At 50.0% G+C, this 17750-nt stretch overlaps 1 protein-coding gene across 1 annotated transcript in view; it reads left to right on the top strand.

Moving 5' to 3' along the window:
* Positions 1-645: 645 nt before the first annotated feature.
* Hk2 (hexokinase 2) overlaps positions 646-17750 on the top strand; it is a 49226-nt gene continuing 32121 nt past the window's right edge. Inside the window, exons 1-2 of the mRNA XM_021188778.2 lie at positions 646-1184; positions 15914-16076. Coding sequence (XP_021044437.1) covers positions 1122-1184; positions 15914-16076 — 226 coding nt within the window. The 5' untranslated portion in view covers positions 646-1121. The remainder of the gene's footprint in view (positions 1185-15913; positions 16077-17750) is intronic.

Genomic DNA, 17750 nt, shown 5'->3' with positions numbered 1-17750 from the left:
GTAAGACGTGTTCCTGTCTTCATCTACCATTTGTTAGGGATGTGACCTTGGACAAAACTCATTAACAGCACAGTGCCTAGTTCCCTAATCTGTAAAACGGTGTTAGTAAAATCCATATGCAATTGGTGTGATGATTAAGAAGGGCTGACTTTTGTAATGGCTTCGCTTCGGGAATCCGCTGACTCGTTGAGCTACAATTAAGATGAGAATCACTGTGTTTCAGACTTGTGACAGGGCAGTGGCAGCCCCTCACATGATCCCCAGATCCCAGATTATGGCGTGTGCTGCTACGATCACTTGTCTTTCCAGACGCCCAACGTCTCTTGGGTCCGCGATCACGCGCCCCCCACCCGAAGCTGAGCCTGACGCAGCGGTGGCTCATGCGCCCTGGAGTCCCGGGCTCTAGCCACGGAACACACGTCCCAACTCTGGCGCCCAGCTCCGCCCCTAGCCTCGGGCGGGTCTCTCCCGCCGCCTGCTTGGGTGCTGGAACAGCCGCGCCCGCGGGCTCTGGGCGCTGATTGGCTGTGGACCGCGGGCGGGCAGCCTGAGAGCGCACACACCCTCTTCCTGCAGCCAATGAGCGCATCCACGTCACTGTCCAGGGCAGTCCTAAGAGCCGGCAGCCCCTCAATAAGCCACATTGTTGCACCAACTCCAGCGCTGGAGTCTCAGGACACCACAGGCTACGCGGAGTTATTCTGCTTAGGAGATCCGAGGGCAGGAGCATCACGCCAGTGACTCTGATAGGTGCGATCGCCAGATTGGAACAGAACTGTCATTTTTTTCCGAAGTTGAGCCTTAGTGACCCAGTGAGTGAAGTTAGCGACGGGACGCTAAGCAGCTAGACCGGTCGGCAGGAGTGAGACTTAGGTGCCTTCTAGTAGTTGTGATTAAAAAAAATTGAAAAAAAAAAAAAAGAAAAAAGAAACCTGTTTCTGTAAACTCGAGGCCCTCAGCTGGTGAGCCATCGTGGTTAAGCTTCTTTGTGTGGCTCCTGGAGTCTTCGATCCCAGCCGGACACCCGGGCCTGGTTTCAAAGCGGTCGGACTGCCCTGCCTGCTCTATCGGTAGCGCTCGAGCCTCGGTTTCTCTACTCGGCCCCGACTCGCCGCGGCAGGATGATCGCCTCGCATATGATCGCCTGCTTATTCACGGAGCTCAACCAAAACCAAGTGCAGAAGGTAAGTCGGCACCGGCAGGAGCTGCTGGCTTGCTTCGTACCAAGTTATGTGCTCTCGGGAATCTGGAGCACGCAGAGGACCTGCTTCCTCCTCCTTCGGGGCTGGGGACGTGGAACCAGTCTGGGTAGCTGGGAAAGTCCTGAGCGCGAGAAGCCACGTCTGCTAGGCACCCTCGTGGCCCGGCCGCTCACCATCCATAGTCCCACCTACCCGGGACCTGCGCGCACCCTCCCCACCCTTAGAACCCCTAATTTCTGGATGGGACGGCCGCCCTGCACGTAGTCTGAGACTGCTGCGCCCACGTGGGAGGAGCCCCCTTCTGCAGCCCGAGTTCCGGCAGGAGCACGTGGGGGAGAATCCTGCGTAGGGGAGGAGGCGGGGTGGAAGCGTGTGGCAGCTGGGGCCCGGCCCTCTTGAACTTAAGGATGCGTTGGAGAGGCCATCGGTTCCTCGTGGCGCTCCTTGGAGGTGGATCGGGGGTGGGGTGGGGGAGAGAGCCACCCAGGAAGGAGCGGGAAAGGGCGCAGAAAGACTAGCCTGCCGCGCCCCCTCCCCGGAACTGAACTGCCCGGAACTGAGGCTCGAAAGGGGCGCCCCCTCGCAGCAGACCTTCCTGGGGACCGCCCCGCCTCTCGTCCCCGTAGCTGGCTTCCGAGTTGGGGGCGGATTTTGGATAGTATGTTCTGATTTGGAACTAAGTTACACGGAGTAGACTCATCTTCCCACCCCACGATTCCCAGAGTTCTTTTTTCTTTTATTTGTCTTTTGTTTTGTTTTCTTGGTCTCTGAAAATGAACCTTTAGTCGCTCTGACCCTCCTGAGCCCACCTCACTCTGCCTTCCCGGAAAACTCGAGTTTTCTAAGCGCGCCATTTACATAAGAAAGAGCCTCCGGCCCTGCTTGGAGCCTCACTCTCCCCTTCGGGCTAGGGAGGTGGGGGGGTGGACGGGAGCCAGGCCCGGAGTGCTCTAACTCCCAGGAGAATTGAGTTTCTAAAATACCCAGGATTACAGGATTGGTTCCTGTCCTGGGCCCTAGTCCAGGATTTAAGAGAGGGAATGGTCTAGTATGGGGCGGGGGCCGAGGGTGGCTGCTGTCCAGAGGTTTGTGTTAGAGCTCAGTTACACATTTGAAATTATGGTGTCTCATGGGAACAGATTTTAGGGAAAGTGCTTTGACCACGTTCCAGGCCCCCAACCCCTTCTCATGGTCCTGACTGCGTTGGAGAGGATGATAGGTTGCTTTTGATGTATCCAGGGCCCTGGCAGATGAACCTCAGATTTGAGAGAGGCACCTGATTAATTTGAGTTTCTCCGTTGGCTTTCTCTAATATCTTGGGACGCGGCCCTTCGCTTTAATTCGGTTTGTTTAGAAATTTGCCTTTAGGCGAATGGAGCCTTGCAGGCTCCATTGGGGCTTATCTATTGATTCGACCATCTCTTGACAATTCCTAAAACACAAAGTGGAGGAAGAGTGAATTTTCCTCTTGGACATCTGAATTCTTTTTATGAACTTTCTCTCCGGTGATGGAACTGTGGAAGCACGACAGACACCCCTAGGGACATGCGGTAGAGTCGTCTGTTCCCAGGAGTGGAAAGGGAATTAACCAGAGCATCTGGAAGTGAGTTCTAACTTCTGTCTTGTGGTTCATTCGCCATAGGACCCAGAGCCTCTTGGGAGGCCTATTCCTACAAGATGCAGGTGACTGTGCCCATCCCATTTTATGGTGACTGACTGGGCACCACAAAGTGAACCTTTTGTTCCTTTACGTTTTTTTCTTTACACTCCCAACCCCAGGACACTTGGATGTACTTCCTCTAAGTTACCAATAGGGGCAGAACTGAATCAGGCTTGTAACTTAAAAAACCAGGTGTCACAGGAGGGATTTAGACTCCCAGTTTAGACTCCCTGATCTGGCTTAGGTGTGCAAAGCTGTTTGATCCCCCTGAAGTTTGAGAAGAGACGCAGGGTATATTGGGAGTGTCTCTGAGCTGAGGAAGAATTAGATGATGAAACTCTGGTTTAGAAATGCTTGGTATAATTTGTTTTTGGTTTGAAACAAGGTCCCTCTACAGAGTCAGGTTGATTGTTCAATAACTCGCTGTGTAGCTCGGACAGTGTAGACCAGATCACAGAGATTTGCCTACCACCCTCCATCTCTCACTATCCCTGGCGGGGCTGGACACTTACCTGTAGACCAGGGTGGTTTTGAACTCAGAGATGCACTTTCCTCTGCCTCTGCAGTAAAGGCATGGCCACCGTGCCTGGTTTCTGATTGGGACTTTTCTGGAACCCCTCTGAGATTATCTTATTCCCCGGCTAGCACTTGGAAGTTGTAGGGAGTAACCAGCTACAGCTAGCCTCACTTGGCATCCTCTTTGAGCAAGTGCAGTATCTGCTCGATTTTGCTCATTGCTATTGTGTAATTCAATGGAGAGCACCTGCTCTGACGGCAAGAGTCCTGTTCCAGGTTCCAGACAAGGTTAGCTCATGAATATTCAAATAACTTCCCAAGATAAGTGCGTTTGTTTTGAGTGTTCTTTATTGTATTGGCAAGGAACTGAGGTCACGATTAAGTTGTCCAAGATCACTTAAGGTTATTTTTGTAAGAACACCAGGATGGCTTTTGCTCCTTGGTAAGGACAAATTGTTCTTGAACGCACACGCTTGCCTGCCTCTGGGGAGCATTAGGGCTGTGCAGTGTTCACTCACGGTGCTGGGAACCCTTTCACCCAGTGGTGTAGGCATGTAGCCGGCTTCCAGCTCGGCTTGAGCAATGGCGTCGGTGCCACCGGAGCCCTGGATTCGTTTTTATCATCATTCTTCTGACAGCTACGACCCTGTCAGTTGGTCTGTGGGCTCCTTGCAGACACCCAAAGAGTCTCCCAAGTTCTAGTCTTGGAGCCAGACTGGAATATTCCAGGAGCCTTCTTCTACACTCCTGTCTGCTATCCCTCATTCCAGCTTCATTTTTCTTGCAACTTTCTTGCAATTTGAAACTTTCTCTTCTCAGAGATGTAAGCTACCAGTCCTCCTCTGCCAGGCAGATTCACCCTGCTAGGTCTTGGGTTCTTCGTAGCCCTGAACATGGAGTCTGGCTTTCCTCTGTGTACCGCTTGCATCTGCCTGCCTCTTCATCGTGCTTCTATCTGACTGGCTCTGCAGGTCCCAAGGACTGGGTTAGAGATGGCGTTACAAAGTTTTCCCAACCTTGGAGCTTCAGATATTTTGTGCTAGAAAAATTTTGTGAGTGAGGGGCTATTGTAGTCTACAATAATATTTACAGTAAATAATTCTGCTTACCTTTTTCCTGTTTGAGACACATAGCTCAGGCTGACCTCCAACTCTATACACAGAGGATGACCTTGAAATCTTGATCTTCCAGCCTCAGCCCACATGGAGCCTTCTGATTTATGTGGTGTTAGAATCAAACGCATGGCTTTGTGTATGATGGGCAAGGACTTTACCAACTGAGCCATGGCCCCAGCTCCTCTTCCTCTTTGTATTATATACCTGGCTTGCCTAAAACTGCTATGTAGACCAGGTTGGTCTGGAACTCAGAGATCCACATATTTCTGCCTCTTGGGTACTAGGGTTAAAGATGTGCACAACCACACCCTCTTCGCTCTTTTCTTCCTTCCTTTCTTTTTTTTCCCTCCTACCCCCCTTTTTTGAGGTTGTGAGACCACAGCCTTCTGCAGAAGGTCCTAATATGAGACCACACCTTCTGCAGAAGGTCCTACCAGTCTCACCGGGCGGGACCAACTAGAAAGCTATGGGCGGTGCCCTTGTTCCTGGGAGCCATGGGGAAGATTGGTGCTCTCCTGGGAGTTTTCTACACCAGGTAGACATCATTCAAGCTGGGGGTGGGGGGTGGGGGAAGGGCTGGTGCTACCTTCCCGGGGACAGAGGCAGCTGTTTTTGGGAGAGGTTGCAAGATGGAGTCCAGAGTAAGCCTTGGCAGTTTGGGCCAATTAGGAAACGTTCTTTCACTTGTGTTCTTTTTGGGGGAAGTGACACCCATACTCAAAGGTCTTGACTTGACTGTCAGTTGGGGCACCCCAGGTTGAAGCATCTTCTCTTTCAGGGAACCCCGTACCTACCTTGAAGTTACTTTCCCAGGAGCAAAAGGGCAGAGGATGCCCAGGGCAGGTGGTAAGCTCTGGGATCTGGCTTTGCCTCCGGTGCTGGCTTCCCACTGGGGACTTAGAGGTGGGCTCACCACACTATGAAAGCTGTGGCTGCCCTGGATTCATGGTCCTCCTTAGGGACCAGAGGTGGCTGTCATGCCTTCATTCTTTTGGTTCAGTAGGATGGGGTCTCCCAGAACTACAGCAGGGCATTTTGCCCCTCATATTCAGACTGTGGGCTATTGAGTGTTCCTTCTTACTGACCTTGGGGAGCCCCATATTACTCATAATGCTGTAGTTAGTCTCCACCTTTACGTTTCCTTATTAATTTTTGAGGTGCCAAGGATTAAATTTCAGGGTCCTAGGCAAGTGCTCTATCACTGAACTTCATCTCCAGCCCCCCTGCTTTGTGTGTGTGTGTGTGTGTGTGTGTGTGTGTGTGTGCGTGATCTCATACTGTAGTCCAGGCTGAGCTGGAACTCACTATATAGCCCAAGTTAATCCCAAACTCATGACAATCAGTTTTCTGATATTATAGTGCTGGGTGTGACCCACCCCATCCTTCCTAGCCCTTGTATGCCTTGAATAGGTTTCATCTTCTTTGGTTAGGATTCGAGAGTTTTGGCCTGAAGAGCAGAGAATCTCATTTTATGGGTGGCCATAATTACTTAGTGCTTCTGTCTCCAGATCTCAGGACATTCCTTTCTTGAAACTTCATCTTGGAGCCTATCCCAGAAGTCCTTGGAGTAAGGGACCCACCCACCCACCTTTTCCCTCATGGTCTGTTACCCAGCATCCCTGCCTGTCTGTGGAGATTTGGTTGGGGGCAGTCCATGTTCTTAAAAGCCCTTCTACCCAACTTTTCCTTTTAGCATCTTTATTGCCTGATAAAGGAAGGGATAAAGGCAGATAAAACACCTGACTACTCTAATGGGGGTTCAGTGAGGGCACCTGAGGGTAATTTCCTTTCCCAGCTGAGAGGTTCCTTCCTACTGACTCCCCGAGTTTTTCCCGGCTCAGTGCTTTATACAAAGCCATCGAGACTCACCTGCTCCTTTCCCCTATAAAGCTCTTTATTGGAAGGAGGGTTGGGACAAGGTCTTACACTATAGCCCAGGCTGGCCTGGAACTCACTATGTGATTCAGGCACGCAATCCTTCTGCCTCAGCCTCCCTCTGGAGACCTGGGCTATTTTATGTGTGAGCACTGTGCTTGCTTTCCAGGGAAGATCTTATAGATAGACGCCATTTGTCCTTAGTAGAAGTTGGCATGTCAGACACAGCGCACTGGAATATCCCAGGCCACCGTCTAGCTTTACTGCAGAGGAGATACGGTTATGTCATTCAGGTGAAGACACCAGGTCAGTACCTTGCCCAAGGGCAAGGCAGAACTTCCACCCAGGCAGGCAGCCTCGCTCGAGAGCCAGGGACAACTGGAGATGGTTGGCTGTTTTATCAGGTTATGAGTCAGGTGTTAGTTGGAAAGGGACCTTTGGGATGATATCCAAGCCCTTTTATGGAGAAGACACCAGCTGCTGGGTACTAGGAGACAGGTCTAAACTCTCCCAAATCCCCGAATCTGGAACTCGGCTTCCCAGTCACTGCCCAGTTTCCTTCGGTGACCTCCTTGTGTGTTGGTTCCTTTAGAACAAAGTCCTGACTTGCTTTGTGGGCTGTCATGGTGGGCCCCCTTTGAGGGTAAAAGCAAACACTATGCATAATCTTGCCATTTCCACGGGTCGGCCAAAGGTGGTCTTGGGCATGTGGGCATGTCTGGGTGTCTTGCTTGGGTTGGGTGGGAGTTCTGGGTTGTACTTGGAGCAGAGAGACAGACCTAGAGAGATTTGACCCAGCAGGTGGACAGCGGCCACTGACGGGAATGAGAGGGGGATGCTGCCTACTATGGGGTCAGGAAGCTGCGCGGTAGATTGTCCCTGGCCTGGGGCTGTCTAGAGAGGGTGAAGTGTGACCCAGAGGACCAAGCATGGTTGGTAGATGAACATGGAGGAAATGGTGTCAGGAAACAGTGAGGAGTGGCCTGAAGAGCAGGGTCAGTCTGAAGTAGCTAGCTCTTCATTTTCCTAATGTCATAGTCCCACGCTGGTAACCGTAGCCAAGCCTTGCATACCAGCTCATGAGTACTGAGAGCTGCTGTGGTCTCCTGGATCTAGTGAGAATGAGGGACAGATGTCTGGTTAGCCTGGAGCTGAGATGTCTGCGCATTCACCTTTACTGCAGCATCTACTCACAGAAGACGAGCATCCCATATATGTATATATATATATATATATATATATATATATATACACACACACACACACACACACACACACCACTTCCCCCTTTGCTTTTCTCCCTCCAGCCCCTTTGTACCTCCCCTTGCTTTCTTTCAGATTCATGGCTTTTTTTTTTCTTATACATGAATTTTCTTTTATATATTTATATATCCATGCAAATATATGTGTGTGTAAGTGTGTATATGTGTGTCTATAGAGATATACATATATTCCCCCAATGCACAAATACAACATGCTCAGTCTGTATAATGATGTTGTCTGTATGTGTTTTCAGGGCTGATCATGTGGCATTGGATAACCATTTGGTGCGCTTTTCCTGGGGAAGTTAATATCTCCCACGCTTCAGCGTTCCCCAGTTGCTCTAATTCTTCTAGGGCTGAGACCTTGAACTCCACCTCCGGCCTATCATTTCTTAAGATGATTTAATATACACGGTTTTGTTTTTTTTTTAAAAAAAGAAGTTAAATGTGCCACCCACTCGAAATACTAGCCCTTGGGTGACCAGCGCATGGGAATTGCCTTTGGTTTGGGGGTAGCCTGGGCTACAGTCTCAAAACCCAGGCAAGCAAAAAGTGGTCGTAGCAAGAGGAACTACTGCTGTGTGTCACCTCGGGTTTGTAAGCATTTCTTGACTTACCTGCCTCTTGCTACGGACTGAGCTTCCTGTTGGCAGAGTCCGCCGTCTCCTTTACCCTGGTGTCTTCTGTGCCCAGCCCTGGCACACTTGGTCTGCTGTAATCAGCCCATGCGTAAATGGACCAAGCTAGTGTCAGATACACCTGGGACCCGTTGTTTGTTGCAGCGATGCCTCCCTCCAGGATGAAATATCTAAACTGGGACTGGCGGGCCCAGGCTGGGTATCCCCAGTGCCCATCTCCTGGCTCCTGGCAAGTGCTGCCACCTGGTCTGTCTCCTTCCACGTGGTTGGTGAGAGTAAGAACTGGCCGAACAGGAAGGCCTGTGACTCACAACGGGGCCACAGGATCTTGGAGGAGTGGCCCGCATGCTCCCTACTCTTCCACATTCACTGTACTGCTTCGGGCTCATGACCAGGCCTCACATCAGAGCTGGGGTCTCCCCAAGATGGCAGGGCTGCTCCAGCAAAGATCCTCCTCTTCCCCGTCTGAGGAAAGCGTTCAGCAGATCTGTTATTTTCCATCGGCTGCGTTTAGAAAGCAGGGGATGCAGGTAACGCTTTCAGCGTCTTCCCTGGCTTATCCCTTCCTCCTCGATTAGACACCCGTCTTCCCTCGACAACGGCATGGCATGCATTTGCGGTTCCCTGCACACACAGCCTTGGCCTGGCCGGGAGGAGCCTGAGAGCATTGTAATTAATGAGGACATGGATACCATTTGCCAGCTTTCCTGGGGGGACACACCTGTGCCCCAGGTTGGGGTGCCTAGTGGACTGACCACCTGAGGATGTGGGCCTTGCCAGGGACTAGGCTTGTGGTCTGGGGAAGCTTCTCCAAGCTGTGGTTTCCTTGTCAAAGCCTGGTGATAAAACATTGCCAAAGGAATAATGCAACAAACAAACAAACAAACAAACAAAACAAAAACCAAAAAAACCCAAGTGTGTGTGTGTGTGTGTGTGTGTGTGTGTGTATCTATATACACATATATGGAATTCCTTTGAAACTATGCAGCAAACCTGTGTCAGCACATGGTCAGTGGAAGGCTGTATGTGTATGTGTGTGTGTGTGTGTGTGTGTGTGTGTGTGTGTGTGTGTAGGTTTAAAGTAGGGCACCCCCCTCCTAACTGTCCTCTTGACCACTCCAGTCTCCTGGATGCTTTGACTGTGCCTAGCAGGTAGGCTAGGGACAAGTCCTTCGGTTTCTCCTACTGTCTTATACAGAGTCTTTCTATGTAGCCCAGGCTGGCCCTGAACTTCAGCTCTTCCTGCCTGAGCCTTCTGAGTCCTGGGATTACAGATATGTGCCATATAAAACAGTATCGATTATATATAAAATTAATGTACACAGCATGTATATATTTTACATTTTCTTTATCGTGTGTGTGTGTGTGTGTGTGTGTGTGTGTATGTGTGTATGCGTGTATGCATGCGTGATGTGGTGCATACTTGGAAGTCAGGACACCTTACTATATGGGTTCCTGGGGTCATACTCTGGCCATTCGGCATGGCAGCAAGCTCCTTTATCCACTAAAGCCATCTTATAGGCATGGTGTGTTTTAAATTTTTTTTGTACTATACTGGGGATCGAACCTAGGACTCTGAGATTGACTGCCATTGTAGCCCGTGCTGCCAGCCTCAGTCTCCCAGCTTTCTAAACTGAAGTACGATACACATGTGAAACTAAATACATCTGGATAACGCCTCCATCTGTCCAGATCACCAGAGCCACCCCATCGACTGGCACCCCTTCCCCACCCCAAAAGGGCTATCACTGTCTTTTTTATTCTTTGTTTGTTTTTTGTTTTGTATTCTTTGTTTTTGTTTTTTTTTCTCGAGACAGGGTTTCTCTGTGTAGCCCTGGCTGTCCTGGAGCTCACTCTGTAGACCAGGCTGGCCTCGAACTCAGAAATCCGCCTGCCTCTGCCTCCCAAGTGCTGGGATTAAAGGCGTGCACCACCACTGCCCGGCTGTCTTTTTTATTCTTAGGCAAGCTTTTCAGTATAGCCCAGGCTTACCTAAGCAAGGATGACCTTAAAGCCTGATTCTCTTGCCTCCTCCACCTCTTAAGTGCCAGGATTCCAGGCGTGCACCACTGAACACTGAACCTGGGACCGTCATGACTTGTATCAACACCACAGACCTGCTTTTGGATTCATGCAAATGGACTCCCAGGGTGGGTTGTTCCATCCTGAGCCTGCTTCTTTCAGGGATCATCTTGTGACATACATCTGTGTCTGTGTAGGTGGTGGCATGTTCTCATGCTGTGTGATAGATACTGCTTCATATCCCTTTGTCGTTGATCTCAAACAAGCAAGACCAAGCCACTTGCAAAAGGGAGGGCCTATCCTAACTGTCCTGTAGGAGGCCAGGCTGGAGCTGAGGCCCGAGATAGCTGATGTAGTTGTTTCTTCAGGATGAGCCTAAGTGATAAGAAGTCAGGTAGGCCTTGAATTTGAAGTGGTCCTCTAGAACCGCTGGAGGAAAAAAAATGTTCTAGATATTAATGGAAATAGCCAAGGACAGAAGAGTGGAGGGGGGTGGGGGTGGGGCATCAACTGTATTTCTGGGTCCCTTCATGCCTTTGCTCTGATATATTGAAGCTGGTGCAGTCACTTAACCCGTTTGATCACCTCAAGTCTCTACCAGGAAGGGATGCCCTTAGAGGATTTGGTGACTTGGGTCGGCTTTGGTAAAAGGATTTCTTGACCAAAGAGGCATCAGCAGGAGTTGAGTGCAGAACTTTGAGCTTCTTGACAATCCAGGCAAAGGGACGGGGCCCTTCAGGAATCGGGTTTTCATCTCACATACCAGAAAATATGGTGACTCTGGCAGACAAATGTCCTGACACCAGGGATTGAGTGGCCGAGGGGAGATCTGTCAACAATGTGGCTGATTTAAAATGCTCCAGCGATCTTTGCGTTTCTTCCTTCCCAAGATTTCTGTTTTGTTTTGAGGAGACCCGCTAGGTAGCCAAGGCTGGCCTTGAACTTGTAATTCTCCTGGCTCAGCCTCCTTGGTGCTGGTATTCTAGATGTGAAGCGCCCTGCCTGCTCCAGGCCTCCTCCTCCGTTGGTGTGGCTCTGGAGGGACATGAGTAATTTAAAGGTTAGATGATACCAGCTTCCCTTTTGGATGGGGTTTCTTTTCTTTAGAGTTTGTCCTGGCTCCACCTCTAACTCTGGAGGAAGAGTCACGTCGGGCTGCTGTCGTGGGAGAAATGAAACTGACCCATATTGCCCAATGAGGAGGAAGTTCTAATCTCTTTAGCCTTGCTGCACAGCTATCAGTTAGAAGTGCTATCTCTAACACGCCCTTGCCTTGGGTAACCTGGCAACCCTTTCTTCCCTGACCCCAGCCAGCTTTGCTCAGGCCTGCCTGTGACTTCCCCATCAGCAAGGAAGCCTTCTGTTTTCCGCCTCCTATTTAGATAGAGACCTAAAGGGAAGCACCTCCTCCTCCCCTCTGTCCTCCCCCCTGTCCCCCCAACCTGTCTGTCAACACAGAAGGAGAAGGGGACAGTCTGGGGGAACAAGTTCTGCTATTTTAAACCTTGAGTTTGGTTAAGCAGTGGTGAGAATTGCCTTTGGCCCTCTCAGCGTGCCACTTGGCAGAGGTTTCTTGAAGAGGAAAGGGCAGAAGGAAAGGGGACAGTCGGGGAGCTTTATGCTTGGCACCTCCATTCTGTCTTAGCTGTGGGGGACTCTGCACCCCATTTTATAGTGAAAATGCTGTCACACGTCTCAATGTTATAGGATCTGTGCTGTGCAGACAGGATTGGCCTGAATCCTGGTGCCAACTACTTAAATCTCTTCCCAGAAAGTGCCAGCTTTGTCTCTCCAAGTACCGCAAGTCTGGGTCCAATCGACATTGGTTATTTCACACTTGGCCTGCTGTCCCAACTGCTGGCTCTTTTCCTGTGTGTACATGCGTGTGTACATGTATGTGGAAGCCACGGGGCATTATTGTTACTTGTAATCCATTTTTAAATTTTTTTTTTTTAACAGACAATCTCTCATGGGTTTGGAACTTTCCAAATAGGCTGTCTGTCTGTCTGTCTGCATCCACCTCCAGTGCTGGGATTCCGAGTGTATATATTATGCTTGGCTTCTTCTGTGTATAGGTGTTTCATCTGTGAATGTCTGCATCATGTGCATGCCTGGTGCACAGGAGCGCAGAGGAGGGTGTTGGATGCTCTGGGACTCGAGTTACCATGTTCTGAAGTACCATAAGGATGCTGGGAATTGAACCCTGGTCCTCTGGGACAATAAGCAGTACTCTTAACCACTGAGCCATCTCTCTAGCTAACATCCCCTGGCTGTTTAGAATATGGGTTCTTGGGGGTGGAATTCAGGTCCTCTCTTTGAGAGGCGAGCACTTTTTCTGGTGGAGTTATCCCTGCTCCCCCCCCCCCCCATTGCCTGCTCCTCTTTTGAAAAGGCAAGTTCTTACTCTCCAGCCTAGGCTGGCCTAGAACTTACTCTGCAGCTGGGGCTAGCTTCCAGCTTGCTGCAGGTTTCCCCGCTTTAGTTTCCTGGGTGCTGGGATTGCACGCTTGAGCCAATAAGACTTGGCAGAATAGAAGAAAATGACCTAAAGCAACACTGACTAGAAGAACCTGTCCAGCCATGGTCACTTACTGACACTGCAGGAACCTGCCCACGAGAAGGGAGGGGATATTGGAACCCTCAACTCTAGGGTGTCCATTCGGTCAGCCTGGAACGAATGTTTCGAGCCTGGGCCATCCTCAAACTTTCAATGTAGCCAAGGATGACCTGGAATTCTGTTCCTCCTGCCTATGCCTCCCAAGTGCAGAGATCTCAGGCTGGCACCACCTGCACTTATGACTTCTTTAATAATAATAATAATAATAATAATAATAATAATAATAATTTTTATATACTTTGATCATGTTTCTTCCTCAACTCTTCCCAGATCATCCCCAACTCCTTACCCATCTTGTTTTCTCTCTCCCGAACAAAATCAAAATAAAAAAACCAACCAAACTAATATAAGTTTTTTTTTTTTTAAATTAACCCTTCCTGCCCCTCCCCCCCCCAAGCTTCTGAGAGCGTCTCACGTGATTCTGGATTGCAGCCAAGTCTGGGAACTCTTATCTCAAGTGGCAGGATGGAGACCAAGCAGACGTTATCAGAGACGGATTTAGCTGTGATTGAAGACAGGGCTCTAAACTGACCCAGAGTGGGACTGAGGGACTGAGGGACACAGCGGGCTGGGGGCAGACTCGAAAGCACTCAGTGCGAGGTTAGGGAACTCTTGGGGTAAAAGAGACACAGTCTAACGACTGGTCAGCCTACTAGGGCGCTCCTGTCTAAGGATGTGTTTTGACTGGTTGGAGTGTCACTGCTGTGTGTAAGACTAAAATCTAGGCGGGGGATGGGGGGCAGACCTTCCATGATGCCGGGTGGATGTGCATTTCTTCCCTGTGGCTGTGTGCTGGGGGAACGAGTGGAAAGATTCTGGAAACTGCGTTCACTTCTAGAGGCTGCACCTAGTTTCCCATTTCCATTTCTCTTGGTTGCCATTTATCCAGTGCCGGGCACCTGTCAAGCAATGAATGGGCACCCATGGCATGCTTAGGAAGTTGTGGCACTAGGATCTCTAACCCAAAAGACAACGGCCATCAAGTCAGGTGGGGCCTGAAGTGAAGCTATGCTAAAAATGTTTACCTACTGTTAATGGCTACATTGCCCTTATCATTTTTATCTGCTACTGAAGGGTATTCTCTGCTGAGCAAAGGGTAACGGGCCTCCAAAAAAGAGTGGCCTTTTAACTTCTTTCTTGGAGTTAAGAACCAGAACAATTAGCAATTAAAGCCTCAAAGATGGCGCTGGGGACAGCTCGGTTGGTAAAGCACTTCCCCTGCAAGCAGAGAGATTGCTGGGGAATTTGCTCTTCTGTAGACTTTGGAAGCGGCCGGGGGGACTCATCACCAGGCAGTGCAGGCTTTCCTCTGCCTCTTGGGCATTTCATCTCCCTCCTTGGCAAATGGTGGAGAAGAGGTGTCTGGGAGATTTCTGGATCTCTCATCTCCTTGGAATTAGTAAGGGCTCTAATTGAACATTTGTGGCAAGTCCAGAAAAGGATCAACTGCCCCTTTGACCTGCCAGGCCAACTGTTTGTGACTGTGTTGGAGGGACTGTGACATTCTCTCCCTTCTGGGAAGTCAGCTCCTAAGCAGCCCCAAGTCACAAATATGACACGTTTCTCCTAGCTGTGGTGATCAGGAAGTTAGGGTTAAAATGCCAGTTGGGCGGGTTTATCAGAGTACAACTAAGTTGGGAGGCCAGTAGCTTTATTTCCAAATTGTGGACTAGGTATGGGACAAGAAAAAGCTTGAGTCTTTGGGCTAGCCGGGAGGCCTAAGTGTTTTCTTCGGGAGGGCCAGGGCAGGTGCTGGAGACCGGTCTTCAGGGCTGGCAGGATGGGATGTACCTATAGATTCAGGGTTCTCAATGCTAGGGAGGACAGCTTGGACTTACACCAGAGAAAGAATGTCACAGAGACCAGAGACCTATGGTTAGGAGGTGGGCAGAGGCTAGCGTATGTGAGGCTTAGGATGTTTAATGGTTGTCTTAGTCACTGTTCTATTGCGATGAGGAAACCATGACCAAGGCAACTCTTACAAAGGAAAGCATTTCATTGGGGACTTGCTTATAGTTTCAGAGGGTTAGTCCATGATCATCATGGTGTGAATCAGACAGGCCTGGCACTGGAACGGGAGGGAGGGAGGGAGGGAGGGAGGGAGGGAGGGGAGAGACTGGGCCTGGTGTGGACTTTTGAAGCCTCAAAGCCCACCCCCAGTGACAGAATTCCTCCTATAATACCTCACCTGCTCCCACAGGGCTGCACTCCCTAATCTTCCACCCCCTGGTGACTAAGCGGTCCCCTGTATGACCCTAAGAGGACCATTCTTATTCAAACTACCAGAGTGGGAAACAACAGATTTTAAACACAGGAATCCTAGAGTAGGGTGGAAGTTGGGAAATGGATAGAAGAGTTAAAAATAGAACGGGGGATTGTGTAAAATGTGGGGAGGAGGTGATGGCTGCTGGCCCTGGGGTGAGGGTGACCTCACTGAGAGAACTGGTCATGTCAGGTGAAGGCCAGTTTAGGCAACAAGAGAAGAGGGAGGCCATGAGCCTCTGTTATGGGATGCTTCTGGGTGTTTTAATTTAACTTTGAAAATCTATTCCCCACTGTCTTCTTCCAGTTCTCTATTCTCTAGTAATTAACGTAAACATCGGTTTGTTTGTTTTTTGGTATGTCAGCCTCATGTAACCTAAATTGGACTCACCTGTCAGAGGGATGGCTTTGAACTGATCCTGCCTTTGCCTCCAAAGGACTAGAATTTAGGGGTGCACCAGGCCTGGCAGGTCTTGTTGGGTTGTCTTGTTTCCTGAACTGCTGGGGTTCAGATAATCCCGGACGTGGTAGGAAGTGCTCCAGCACAGGGACGTTCAACTGTCGGCTCAAGAGAGCACAGACAGACACAGGGTCTTACAGTGTTGCCCAGGCTGCCTTAGAACTTGCAATCCTCCTTGCCTCAGCCGCCCGAGTGCTTGGGTTACAAGCCTGACTAGAGCTTTTTGAAAGGCTGGGTTGCATTTAATAACATAGAACCTATTCTTGTCCCCTGCCCCCTTTCAGGTCGACCAGTATCTCTACCACATGCGTCTCTCAGATGAGACCCTTCTGGAGATCTCTAGGCGGTTCCGGAAGGAGATGGAGAAGGGGCTCGGAGCTACCACGCACCCCACAGCAGCTGTGAAGATGCTGCCCACCTTTGTGAGGTCAACTCCGGATGGGACAGGTACTGTGTGTGTGTGTGTGTGTGTGTGTGTGTGTGTGTGTGTGTGAGAGAGAGAGAGAGAGAGAGAGAGAGAGAGAGAGAGAGAGAGAGAGAGAGAGACTGCCCCAAGGATCTCTGAACTGAAAGTCCACTGAGACATAGAACTAATCTCGGTCAAGGCCTCTTGCAAGGTTGAACCCTTAGTCAACACAAGCTGATGCAATCACTGGGAGATGGATGGAAGGCTATGGAATCGGAGGGGACGGCCGTCTGACCGCTTGGACAGCCAGCGTCAAAACTCTTCTTTGTCAGCCAGCCTTCCCTGGGTACCGCTGACAGCCATTTGTTTTCTGCTCTTGTGCTGAGCAGAGCTTTTTGGCTCGGTTTCGGTTTCCCAGTCCCACACAAATAGCACATGGTGGTGGTTAACCATGTCGACCATGGTTGATGGGCACAATCTGTAGGCATCAGTGCCATTCATAGTGTTTCGATTGTTTCATGGGCTCCGTTGAAAAGTCCTATAAGTTAAACTAAACTGGAAAGGATGTGAAGAGCCATTGTGTCTATTCCGGTAACACTTCTTTAAAATATTCATTTTATTCTTATGTGTGTGAGTGTTTTGCCTGCATGTATATCTGTACACCACATAGGTATCTGCCGGAAGAGGCCAGAAGGCACCAGATCCCCTGGAACAGATGGTTGTGAGCTGCCCTGTGGGCGCTGGGAATTGAGTCCAGGTCCTCTGGAAGAGCAGCCATTATTACTCTTCCCTGCTGAGCCGTCTCTCCAGCCCCTAAGACTAAAGCAAGAAGCTGTTGGTTGAGGTTTGTTTAATCTCCTATTTGGATAGTCTCTCTTATGGTGCCACCAAGCAATAGATTGATATTGGAAAGAGTGTTATCCGACTTTTGGGGGAAGACAGACATCCAGCCTTCCTGGTGCCCAAATTGCAGACAGCTGCAGAGTCTCCTCCCGACAGCATTTGCTAGTGTTTATGTAGCCTTGGGGAGAGGCTTTTGAATTTGTGGCCTCCTGGTCTTCCTTAAATGAGGACTAAATCCCAGAAAGCCTTTTACGTGGGCCTGAAATGAGGCGCATCCTTTCGCTCATATGGTGGAGGTGATGGAAGTGTCTGAGGGCATAAACAGAATCTCCACACCCACATGAGTTCATCAGCACTTGGGTACCTGGGAGACATAGTCACGGCCTAGTGGGGTGGGGTGGGATGGGGTGGGGGTTTTGATGGACAGCGGACACTCAAAGCAAGTGCCTGGAGGTAGAGGTGCGACCTGGCATTGGCAGAACCTACCCATTTGCCACCGCGACAATCATGTTCTAGATTGGCATTTGTGGGGTCCATAACAGTGGGGATACTAGTGTGAAGTCTTTATCTGGGGGAGCAGGGGAGAGAGTGAGCTCAGGCCAGTGGAAGATTCAAGAAGCAGACTCTGAGAGCCTGAAGGAGGGACTGAGCAGCTGGCCAGGGTCTGTGGAAGGCGGGTCTGTGTTGGGACCTGACCTTGGGTCCCTGCATGCCCTTGAGGAACGAATACCTTTTGAGAGTCTCTGGGATCTGGTTTAACAAGACTTTGTACAATTCCTAAAGTAAGAATATTTGTTGACGCCTTGTGACCTGCTTGGCCCAGCACTGAGCATGTGTCCTTGTTCATGAGTGTGTGTGTTCCCAGACCTTCA

Source organism: Mus pahari, chromosome 2, assembly GCF_900095145.1.
Source record: "Mus pahari chromosome 2, PAHARI_EIJ_v1.1, whole genome shotgun sequence".
Classification (NCBI taxonomy): domain Eukaryota; kingdom Metazoa; phylum Chordata; class Mammalia; order Rodentia; family Muridae; genus Mus; species Mus pahari.
The sequence above is the reverse complement of the archived record's forward strand: the minus strand, read 5'-3'. Positions and strand labels throughout refer to the sequence as shown.